At 38.9% G+C, this 13,063-nt stretch overlaps 1 protein-coding gene across 3 annotated transcripts in view; it reads right to left on the reverse strand.

Annotated features, from left to right (window-relative positions):
* The window catches only part of RPTOR (regulatory associated protein of MTOR complex 1), a 200,657-nt gene that overhangs the window by 105,095 nt on the left and 82,499 nt on the right, over window positions 1-13,063 (reverse strand). For all 3 annotated transcript variants that reach the window (XM_049813115.1, XM_049813117.1, XM_049813116.1), the window contains exons 4-5: window positions 12,266-12,424; window positions 5,354-5,500 (exon numbers count right to left, since the gene is read on the reverse strand). In XM_049813115.1, the coding sequence (XP_049669072.1) occupies window positions 5,354-5,500; window positions 12,266-12,424 (306 nt within the window). The remainder of the gene's footprint in view (window positions 1-5,353; window positions 5,501-12,265; window positions 12,425-13,063) is intronic.

The raw sequence follows: 13,063 nt of genomic DNA on the forward strand, positions 1-13,063 counted from the left end.
AAAGCAGTCAAACTGCTTAGCTATGGCTATTCATTTCCTAAAGAAAGACTTGCCCTCTGGGCATCCTCATAAATGGGCTCCGTAGGTGGGAAGTACATTTAGATGGATTTTCTGCTTCCTGAGTAGTGTGAAACACTGATGACTTGACATTTGTCATGGTCTGGTAGTGCCCCTCAGTTCTGATGGGGAAGTAGCTCATACTCCAAGACCTGCTCCACTCTTGGCTTCTGCACAGTAAAACGAACTAAAGAAGCTGTGACACATGCAGTGTAAATATTTGTCCATTAGGAGATGAACTACTAACAACCATAAAATGAACATACAATACCAGCTAGTAATTACAGATCTTGCCAGACTTCTAGGCATAATGATATAGCAAAACATTCTTTTACAAGTAAAAGAAAGGAGAAAAGGAAAGGAAGGGAAAAAAAAAAAAAAAAGACGGTTGAGTAAAGCCCACTATGAACATCTATTTTTGCATCCTTAGAACATCCCCTGAAGTCAGACTTTCTAGACTGCTTGGTTACCTCACAAATATAACTTTTTATTAGGGCAAGATATGAAGTAGAAGGCTAAAATATTAAAAAACATAAACTGGCAAAAACGTACTCATTCACAACTGTAAGAATAGTAAATAAAGCACATAAAGTTAGCATATATGAAAGGTTACCAGAATTATCAGTATGCATTTATCTACAATCTTTGATTTTCTGTAAGCAGTCAACCAGATGTAGACCTTGCAGCAGGCCATAACTCGCAACTTCTTTCAGCAGAAACACAGCCTCAAAGCAAAGGGATGCATATTTTCCTATGTAAGCTTTGTAAGTAAAAATTCCTTACTATCAACAGAGTACTTATTGTGTTACTTATTGTTATTTCAGGGCAACTGTCAATCCTCAGCCTTTCAGACAAAATAATAGTTGTAATATTATGTTATCAATTATACTGAAACATGCTATCATTCCTGTAAAATGGTGGTAATCTGAAAACAAATTATAGCTGTCCAAGCCAAGAAGCACTCAGATGTTCTACTTGCAAGCACTCTGTCTATCCGGAGGAAGAGCTAACGGATTTGCAAGTATTACTGCTTGTAATTAACAAAAAGCAAAACAATATATGTATTTTAAACCACTGTTATTGAAAAAATTTATGTACCTATATAATTAGACTGAGAAACAAGCACTTGATAGAAAACCAAGCCTTTTTTGAATTAACAAACTTCTTCAAGGCAAACTTGAGAGGAACTGAACTCCTAGTTTCTGTCTCAGGGCAACTTCAAGTATTGACCAGACCTGCCACTTTCACACAACTCCTGCTGTGAGAATCCTCTTCCCCTGTGGAAGGCATTAATGCAACTACAGAAAAGGAGATGTTCCTCTCTCCCAGCAGATGGTGGATTAGAAAAACTCTCCCCCCAGACACGATGCTAATGCCAGATAACATTCTGCTGTGCTGCCGTTAAGCTAATTTTTTGAGAATTAATGTTGAAGATGGAAAAATAAAAACTGAGTTCCTCAGCTCCAATTAGGACTCGTTAGTCATATACCCTGCTGGAGGGAAAAACGAACAGGCGCTCCCACTGCAACACCAAATTCCTACACAAAGAACAAAACAAGTTAGTATGCAGTTGTAAGGAACGCTGTTGAAAAATTCAAACAATAAAGCTGCAACTCAAAAAGTTGTATCTCGTGCAGCAAAGCACACATCTAGGAGACATTTCAGCCTTCACCTCTGTACACCTCAAACGTGGCCTTAAGACAGCAGACCTTTGCTGTATGAAACCAAGTATGAGTCAGAGGAAACACAATGTCACAATTACACAGAAAATTAGCCAGAAATAACGAGCCTCCTCTTTTATCATTGTTAGCACAGCACACTTAAAATGCCTGCTTAATTCTCCAGAATTACGGTGTATTTATATACTATATATACACTCACAGAAGCATCGGAGCTAGCTAACTAGATGATCAAGAGCACCCAGTGCCATCACTTCCACTACACATTACGAACAGAGCTCCGAGCTCCAAGGCAGGCATAGCAAAGGTGTCTTCTAAGCAGGTTACTGCCTGCTCTGCAGACATCATTTCACCTGCCATTTTCTTATAGCGGCAGGAGGTCAAGTGCCTGCCAGGCAGCCCTCTGCCCCCTCTTCTGCCACCAACATTCACACTGGCCTTACTGCTGTCGGGCTTAGCGATGCCAAACAGGACAATAACCAGGAATTCCAGTTTCTAAAAGCTGGGGTCAGTTTCCAGGTCTCAAAAATGTCTTTTGGGAAAAGAAAACAACAGCCTTCTATTACAAATATCAGGAGAAAACCAAAGCAAATAAAGGCAGGATCAACTGGAAAAATGAACTTTTAAACTAATTTATCACACGTAATACTATGCCACATCATATCCACATCATGCTGCTAAAGGGATGTTTCTTATCTGCAAAATATGTACTTTTGTTTAGCTACATATTAAACCAAATCCTTAACTTCCCATCCAGTTGACAAGTAAAACAGTTCACAGGCAGTTCTCTGAAATAGTCAAGTTTACCACAGTCCAGGGAAACCAACAGTCCTTACATCAACAGCATTTAACTTAAAAGTTTGCAAACACTGTAACATATTAAGAATGATGGGGATTGGTAGACCTTATTAGCTTAATTGCTGCCCAATAATTACACGATACAAAGCTATAATCAAATGACAACATTATCTCCACTTCCCATTCCCCATCCCACCAAAAACCAGTTACAGCTGAACTGGCTCTGGCCTCTTCAGAGCTAGATCTGCCTTCACCCTCACCTCCCTCAGACAAGCAGTCTTGCCGAACATAAAAAATAATTTCCAATTGCAATCTGTTCACCAGGATAAGATATGACAGATTCCTGCCTCTGGTAAACAAAGTCATCTTCTTACTGAAACTGATATACTTCTTTCTATCTACACAGCTCTTCACTCACACACACTAGCCATAATTTATTTACTAACAAATGAGAAAAAAAAAAAAAAGTATTTACTATTCAAGTGCTGTTTTGGAGGCAGCTCTCTTAAGAAGACAATGTACCATGCAGTGCTACAATATTATCTTTTCTCAGGTACCTTAGAGAAGTGCTAACTGCTTTTCTATCACTCCCAAGTTATCATTTCTTTCTGTGCTTCCCTCTCTTTGGAGGCTGAACAAGATTTAGATTTTACATTAAGAAAGAGTATACCAGCCTTTATATTCCATGGACAATGAAAACACAGTATAATGGGGTTGCAAACTTACCTATAAATACGTTGTAATTAATTTTTACATTTCTGGTGGAACCATGTATAATCTGATGGCACTTGGCCAGTGCTCTGTGCCAGCAAAAAAAAGGGATCCCAAAAAAAATAAAACAAACAGCCGTGGCTTCCCTCAGCCTTCACTCTGTCAGATTAAGAGAATGGCAAACTCCTCTAATCTCCTTTCAGTAAGATGGTCTAACAATTATCTTGATAGCTCTAGTAGCCCCTCTTGAGTACCAGTTCCAGCTTTACTTCACCTTTCATGAATTTGAACAATTCAATAATTCATAGTTTTCTGAATGAATTCTCACCAATACTTTGTATAACACTGTAAGCACTTTTCTATCTCTGTTACCAGGTCTTCAGCTTTCTATTAATAATAAGCAGTTATCTCAGTAAGTGATCAGTAGCTAATGAAATCTAAAGATACAGAATGGGAAGCTGACATGTAAGCCTGAAAGTATTTTCATAATCAAATTAACTGATAGTTTTATCCTGCGTTGCAAAGAGAAGAAATACTAAAGCAGTTTTCTCATGTAACCTCACATATTTCACAAAATAAAAAAATAAAACCGAACAAATGGAATTTAGTATTTTTGTTGAAATACTGACATCGTTACTCGTACTTATCTTTCTCTCTGTAACCAACTGTCCTTGTCTGCAGACAGTCTGGTTTGCCTGACTTGCAGAGAGGAACTTTTCCAGCCCAAGATTCACCTAAGCAATTTATCTGTCTCACAGCAGAAACCAACAGAGACACCTGCGGCTGCCTTCCTTCCAAAACAGCTACAAAGTCATGCTAGAGCTCAGCAAGAGCCAAGGGAAAAAAAAAGGAAATTCATGAAGAAAGGAGGGAAAGGGAAGGGAAAGTTAGTCCCATTTTTAACCTCCTTAGGAACAGAATGAGAAAATGAAACAAAAACGCAGAAGGGTGCTTTGTACGAACAAAAGAGAAAGGCTCCAAAAAAATATCACAATGGAAGTCCAGGCCAGTAGGAAACCTGCAAAAGGAGAACATAACATGACCACCAGACATTTTCCTTGACTTAAAAAGATGGTAACCTTCAAAAAGCATCTACTACCAATACTATTGATCTGTGTCTTGCAGTTTCATGTTCTTCCCAAGCCACAGACTTTGGGAAGTTTCTTATCTTTGCAAAAAATGGCATTATCACTGGCTGAAGAGAAGGAATAATGAAACCATCTACGTATCTCAAGCTGTTAAGACTGTTTTCTGTCAGTAGAATGGAATTCCCACCTGCCAAAAGAGTCACCACAAAAGCATCTCCAAAAACTGGAATTTAGAAGAAAGGAATTGTAGCCAGGGATACTGTTAAGACCTGCCTGAAGGTTTTGTTTGTGACAGTCAGTTGCCTAATTAATTAATATTCCTTCCTTGATATTTTTTTTTTTTAAAATAGTGTCCCAGAACTGTGAAAGTAAAAAAAAGTTAACCTTTGAAAAATATGCTTTCTCTGTCAGCTAAAGCTAGCAGGAATTTCTGGCTGTGGGGAGTCTTGCCATCCCAAGTTGCTACACAAAGAATCCTGACTTATCACCTTCTGCTTTGCATTTCAGATTTACTTCAAGAAATTTATTAGTAATTACATTTGCAACAAAAGACAGCTTTTCATTAGAAACACATTCAACTTAAGCACTCTGCGAAACTGAAACCACCAGTGACAATCCCTCTGTGCATCAGGTTTCTTTTATTTTGTTTCACACTTTCACATTGACTTCAACAGCACAAAACTCTAACTGCATCCAAATGCGTACCAAGATACCAGACTTCTGCAACTAAAATAAATATGTCTAGTTCACCTCAGCATTTATCTTAGCAGAAAAGACCATTAGGGCACAAATTGATTCTATTAACATTACCATTTAATTAGTGCTTGTATTAAAAATTGTTCCAAGTTTAATAGGATAGCAAACTGAACCAGAAAGATTGGAGTGGCAAAATTATCTGCAAAATAATTTGCCTTCCAACAGAGTTTTAAACACATTTTTCAGCTGTATATAGCAAAGCAAGCTTAAACTTAACCCTGCAGCACAAACACAAATGAAACCTTTGCAATAGACTGATCTCACCTCCAACTCTTGCTCCCTCTGTAGTGCAAATTGTTTGAATGACTTGACAATAAGGCCAGCATTAGAGCAATCATAGACGAAAATGGAAGGACTGCCCATCCAAGTTTGCAGGTCGTATATGGAGAGGGGAATATACTGAGTATAGTTCTATAAGAAGAAAAAAACCCAAAACACTCAAGTTACAAAGAGACAGAGAAGCAACAAAACGTGCATTGGTGAGATGATAAAATACATACAAAACAATTCCAATTCTGAAATAACAAATTAAAACCTAGATTGAACATTAGGCATTTTAATCAATACAAATACCATTCAACATCTACTAATAATGAGGACTATGAAACCAATTCCAACAAAAACAAGTAGATTTTATTGTGGTATTGTTTGAAACACTCAACTCTAAACTAAAATTCTAAAACTCAGCAAAGAGTGCTTTTATATATGCTAACAACTCCAACCAGCATTTAATAGTCCAATTTCATCTCAAATTTCTGCAACACTGGTAAAGAATGTAAACCAGCTGTCTCTAATTTAACATCAAACATCTTAAACTGAAAACTTCATCCATAAATCAAGATTGATAATTAAGACTCTGTAGCCCATCAGCAGCTATGCTATCTTAGTTTAACGAGATGCTTCATAATTTTATTACAGCCTTTAACTTCTGTGCAACTTCCAGAATTATCCAGTAAAATTAAAACCAACAAAGCCTGCCTTCAACAAAGTGAAGTACCAACAATTCAGTTTCTGTAAATATGAAGTATTTTGTTCCTTGTCTTCCATCTTAACCCCCCCTAAATAATTGGAGGCAAGAGCTTCTTAAAATACAAGGAGGATAAAATATCAGACATTTAAAATTAGCTATGAAAGGCCACACCCTAAACTAAGTGGCAGAACTGGAAATATAAACCAAAGCACATGTCTGCCATTTAAGCCTGCAAAGAGTCACTACCAAATATAGTGGCTGACTGCATAATCCTTCCCATCCGCAGCCAGAGGGCAACCTGTTCATGTTCATACAGCTTTGAACTCTGCCCAAAATCTACAGTAAAAGCCGTGATGTTCCTATTAACATCAGCAGAATGATGGATGGGATCATAACTCCCATTTAAATTCCAGAGACTTAAAATAGCTGTAATAAAACCAGTAAACTTTTACAAAAATCAAATTTTCAAGGACACATATCAGCATATATAAAGACAGAAGTGATCATAAACCATATGTTAGATAAGGTATGAAACAGTAAGTCATTTCAAAATCCAGTTTTGCCCATATTTAAAAGTTTTGGTTGTTTCATTAAAATTAAAAGGAAAAATTGTTTATAAAAGCCAGAGTTTTAGGGAGTTAGGAGCTTTGCAAATTGTTGCAGTACAGAACGATACATGAACAACTTAACTCATCCTTGGCCCAGACCTTTGTCACTCAGTTTAAGCACATTCCAATCACAGTAAGTTACAAAAAAAAAAAACCAAAAAACAAACAACCAACCTGCTCTGACACATGTAATCAATAAGATTTTATGGGCATGCACTGTTTTAACTTTGTATTTATAATGCATGTTGCTACAGTTAAGACTGGATTATAGCTCTGATTAATATTGTGATATTTCCAGCCAGAAGAATTTTATGTTCCAACTTTACTGTGGGGTCACATATAACTTATCAAATTTGCTAATGATATGTAAATGAGATAGTTTGAAGAAAAAAGGAGTGTTAAATAATAGCTTTCTAGCACGGTTGCTCAGGGTGATCTTTTGATGCTTGCTCATCTTGTCTCTGCCATGCTGGGCCTGTCCGTATGTTTTGTTCTCAGTATTGACTTTGGTTTTCAGCAAGAAAGTTTCTGCTCTGTTAACACAGCTCCCACCATCCCTCTGTGACTGTTTAAAGGAATGACACAACAAAAAACTAAACTAGAAACTGATTTTGAACAGATTTCAGAAGCAAATGCTTAACAAACAACTCAAAAATATGAAAAAAAAACCCCAAAAAAACCAAAAAAAACATTCTTCAGATTTTGCAGAGAAGCTCCCCAGAACTTCAGAATGAACATGTTTGAAGTCGGGACAGGGGGGTGGGGGTGGGTGATTTTTACCTTTTTGAAACCACATTGAGATTTTCTCTGAAAATAGCAGCAAGCAAAACTAGAAAAAGAACACTGCTCCTTATTAATACAACAGTACTCTCAATAAATATATGAAAAGCATGTTATCGCATCTTCAAAATCTGGCAAAATGCCAGACAATGCCAAATGAACTGGTTTACAAGGACTGTCTCAACCCTTCCTTTGTATGCCAATACTGTACAGAGACCAGAGCAGAAAGCCTACAGTAAAATAAAGTACAACTCCATAATTAAGTACTGGCTTGTAACGCAAGTCAACAAGAGCAGCCAGTTAAAACAACAAGCCATGGCAATCTGCTACAGCATGAAGGAGGACCGCAGCTTCTGGCACTTATTTGGTCAAACAGAGGATGTTTCAGCAGAGCTGTGGACAGGATGAGTGCTATGTAAATAGTTTCCAAAGGACTTAACAGAAACACAATGATGATGCACATTCTGTGTTGCATATTCTCACATTAGCAGCAGAATTTGCTTCTGATAATGCACACATTTCACATCTTTTTGTACACCAGTAAGACATAACAGACCAAGGAAAAGGACATTTTCAAAATAATCATTCCTTCCAAAGCACAGCACAATTTCACTTTCCATTTCCTATCAAAGATGAAACAATGCTTGAAGAGTATTCTCTAAAGAGATTTCTCTAAAGCTAAAAAGCTTCCTCAGAAGATTGCTGTGTTCAGCTTCTGTCCTGGGATTTCTGAACTTTGTGGAATCCCTCAGAAATCTCAGGAAACGAACCTTGTGGCAATGAACTTACAGGAATCCATCCCCAGTTCTTTCTATACGTCCTATTATCTCTCTAACCAAAAGAGTTCAGGAACATTTTGTTTGTCGAGCTGCCAACCAAAAATTAACAAACTAAAGCACTATAAATGCCTTCACATGCTGCCTTGGAGTAGCACTGCATTTGCTGAGCAGCTGTGATTAAAAGCTAGGGGAAAAACTACAACTGAAAATACTTTCTGCTTCCATTAACGCTGTCTCTGACCCCACGATGTTACCGAGCTGAAGGTAATTTTTGAAGCGTGTGTTTCGAGGGGAGGAGGAAGGGCGCAGGGAAGAGGAGCAGGCACCTTCCCACACTCACACTCTCTGCTGCAAGGCAATGCAGTCAGACACACTCCTCGCTACTGTCTTCTTTTCTACAAAGCATATATAGAAGGTCAGGTTTAAATTCTAATAAAATGAATGCAAGTGAGTATCAGATTATTTATTTACTACTCTCCTCTTCATCTGCCAGGCTAGATTAAATACCAAAAGGAAAGGCTTGCTTCATAGGTGAACCCTGAAAGGTGAAGGTAACCAGAGGTATTTATACTACAGCAAGCACAACTTGTCAAAATCTATAAAAAAGTTAAACTCAAGAAAAACCTGTCTGTAGGAGAGAAGGCAAGTTTGGTTTTTAAAGACCAAGTTAGTTTAGCTACTAGCTTTTCAAGTGCCTTATCCAAATTGTACCATACTCCTTCCTCTTCCGCGCACACCTCTCTGGAAGCATTTGAATGCTGTTAACTGAACAAAGTGACTGAGAAGTGTGGCTGAAGTGAATCAGGCTACATGATACTTCCTGAAGGTTTTATCTTTTTTAATCTACATATCAGAATATACCATGCTTAATCTCTCCCGAATACACTACTGCCATGCAAGGAAGGCTTCTTACAGTGCACAGAGATCAGCTGCAAATGTCTCCCTCCAACAGAGCAGGGGGACAATCTGCTAATAAGCTCTGGCAGCTCTGCAACCCCGCCGTCAGAGAAACGGCAGAGCTGGAGCAGGGCTGCCCATCCCGGTGTTCCTGGGACACCTTCAAGAACATGTCAGTCCATCTGCCAGGCCCTTGGTCAACTAATTCAGTCAGCTACATAAGCAGACAGTTTTTCACAGGAGTAGATAATAAAGCGTGTAAGAGAAGCATTCTCCTTATATTACCATTTTAAAACATCAGTTCAGACAGAGCACCAACTGTGCAAGGGCAGAGGTCTAAATTAATTTTGAAATACCAACTCTTGAGAAATTAAGGGGAACATATTAATGAAGATCTAACACTTTGTGAACTTTCTCCAGCATCATTACAAAGTGCTCCTGCACCACTACGTCTATTTGCTGTCTCTGACAGCTTGCTGGCGCACGTTGGGAGATTTAAATAATCTGTGGTGCTACAGGAGAGATGCTTACGAGCAGCCATGTCCTTTTCCCCTAGCCGCAGCGTACCTCTTCCAGCCCCAAACACAGAATTGTTTGGGGTATTCCGACAACACCATGACATTCCTGGCACCATAAGCTTTAGTAAGAGCTGAAAGCCATAGCCTCTCACAAAACATGAGTAATAAACACACCTAAGTGTTGTGACAGCAAAAGTAGATTTCCAAAGATGGCTAGTTGTTAAGGGGACTTGGGTGAAAACGAAAAAACTGAAGAGGTATTAAGGTCCTCTAAGTTTCCAGTAGCTACCAACAGCACTGCAAAGCTTTTACTTCTTCCCTCGCAGTAAACTGGCAGAAAAGAAGAGGCATTGGGTCTGCTAGTCTGTGCATCCCAGAAAGCTCTGGCAGCCATAAGGCACAAGGTCGCTAACCCGTACAGCTCTGCCAACTTGTGCTGCATGCAGGCTGGGCTGCAGGAGCACAGGGAAGGCAGGGCCGGCTGCTCAAACCCAGTGGGAAAAGTCCTCTCTGTCACCACCTTCGTCATCAGCCCCATAATGGCTGCACACCAATTTTATGGGAGAAAAAAAAAAGGAAAGGAAAAATGAGCATCTACAGACTGAGAACAAAAGCATATTGAAATGTTTGGACAGACTCTTGAAATTCCATTGTTGTCTCCTATCCTTGAAGTAAAATAGATGTCGCACCTCCTATTTGCCACACTGCCCTCTACTCTCCTGCAGCACCTGCACCAAAACCTTGCTGACAGACTGACGAGTCTCACCCGGACCGCACGCTCTGGGGAACAGGAGAAAGATGCTCAACCCATGGGAAGTCAGTATAATTCCAAAAAAATTTTATTTGCTTCGACAGACACAGGTCAGCCTGTAACACACCACATCCACCAGCCAGGCATGTTTCACTCTTTTTGGCCCCTCACTTGGATGATCTCAAGGTCCCTTTCAGCTCTGCCTTCATGGTCTTATAACTGAGACTTCAAGTGCATGCATGAGCATTTTAAATCTCATTTTAAAATGTCAGCACAGTCAAATTTCAGTACCTCTACTATTTCAATTCAAGAGGGCTATAATACTGAGCCTCATTAGGCCCTCTGCTTAGATCTGAGACTGAATTCTTTAAGACTGATTTCTAAACACTGCTGATTTCCACACACACCCCTGCAGTATTTCCTTAAATTGAATCCTTTGCTTAAAAGAGAAGTTCCACTTCTGATTCGTTCTTTCCCCAAAAAAGCCAGTATTTGGTAACATGCTGCAAAAAATACTAAACTTCAACTTTCCCCACCAACCTCTATGACAATCAGATTATTTTTTTCCACTGCCTGTAAGACAAGTCAGAGAGAACTCAGCTCCTAATCACGAGTGGTGTCCACACCACATTATCCCAGCTGATACTGCAGGCAAACTGGCAAATACCCCGTAAGCTCTTAATAAAGCATTTGGCACAACACACAACTTCATTGAGCAGTAATTTCCTCTTCTTTCATGTGTAACACATTCCACCCAGTGTTCTTTCTGGCTTATTTATTACCCACTGGCTGTTAAGTAAGAAGAAGGTCACTCCTATTTGTTCTTAAACACCAAATTCAGCTCCAAAATGAATTAGTATTCAGACCAATTATTTATTGGTCTGAATACTAATCAAGTCTCCAAATAGATGCACCAGAATAAAGTGATGCCCTCTTGCACTTTCTCCCCTTCCCTTCTACCCTGCTCTTTCAAATTACCAGTGAATGATCATTCAATTATAAAAATAATACAAGTGAAATATGAGAAAAGAAGCTCAGTAAGCTCCCAAAATAAAATAGGAGCATATATATAATATTGAATGCAAGTCCTGTGTCAGCTGAATGTCCTTTTCAGCTACAAGCAGTATCTCTCAATTTCCTAAGATTCCATTCTAAATCAGTTACCCTTAATAGAAACTAAATAGCTTAACTAAAGGGAAAGCAAAGTACATTTAGGTCACATTTGGAATCACTGGAAGGGTGTTGCATGTCATCTACATGGCTGTACAAACCATGGCTACAAACTATGGCTAAGCAGGAATAACACATTCTTTAAAAAAACAAAAGATCCCTCTTATATTGTACTTGGGGGGGCTTTTCAGTACTCTGTGGTCTGGAAGCAGAGCTAGCCATATGGTTTATTGTCCTCATGCGGTATCTCTAGGTAGTTTGAACAATGGCTGTTCAGAGTTAGTAGACGTTTTAAGCATAAACTTCATGGTAAGAACTTAATAATCAGTAAGTGATGTAATGCAGCAAAGCCAAGTCCATTGAGGAGCCTCACAGTTTACCCAGACATGACAGAGCTGGGGTGCTACCTCTAAAAAGCAGATGAAGCAAGGAAGTAGCTGGCTTTTCAGTGTTTTGCAAATGAGCTTTAGAGCATCTGAGAGTAGACCCTCCTGTCCCACTGGGAGGTGACAGACAACCTATTTGGTCTCACAAAAGTTCAAGAACATGAAGAAAGCAAACAGCTGTCAGCAGGGAACCAAACAAATACCTGTGAACACATTTTAAACCCTGAAAATCCAGCTGTTCTCTAACAGAACACTTCAATAATTTATACAACAGTAAAAAAAAATCAGCTGTTCAGCACTGTTTCACAAAGACGCACCTTATTGAAGACCCAGATCTCCCCATTTACTGTTGGCCTGGGGACACCATGTCCATTGTAGTGGAAAAGTACCCGCTCTTCCTTGGCGTTTCGACGCAGAGATGTACACAGTTTCTTAACTTCATCCACCGTAGGATCAAGACTCTGCTTGTACCTGGCCTAGTAACATAAAATGTAAGATAATAATTTTAAATGTAAAACCAAATCTATTTAAGATGCAGGTACCTAGTTAAGACAGAAGCATGTATATAAATTGGTTACTTGGGAAAAGAAAACACAAAACATTTACTGTAGAGCTGAATAAACAAAATATGTCTGCTACTGGTGTGTGGGATCGCACACACACATGCAGTAACAACACAGGTTTTCAAAAAACCTTCAGGAAGGCCAAATCTGTTTTCAACATTGGCCAGCCTCAAAAATAACCCTGCACAATTCTCTTAATCATCAAATTCATACCCTATACATCTCCAACTGAACAAAATTCCCTCTTAAAGACAGAAAATTGTATAAATTGGATATTCCGTAAACCTCAAATCTCATTCTGAAATGTTCCTTCCCTCCCATATGGAAAAGGGGTCCCAGCTCTTGCTTAGAGCCTTAAAAGGAATGAAAATACCAGACTGAAGGGTGGAGGAGAAGTTCAGATAGCTATTCTTCATGGAATAAGAATAAGAATAGAATAAAATAGAATAAGAATAATAGAATGGAATAAGAATAAGAAAAGCAGCAGCCTCATCCTATTCCTAAGCCCCAACTTTTATTCCCCTTTTTTTAGTTCCCCTTTTATTACTAAGA

Source organism: Accipiter gentilis, chromosome 10, assembly GCF_929443795.1.
Source record: "Accipiter gentilis chromosome 10, bAccGen1.1, whole genome shotgun sequence".
Taxonomy (NCBI): domain Eukaryota; kingdom Metazoa; phylum Chordata; class Aves; order Accipitriformes; family Accipitridae; genus Astur; species Astur gentilis.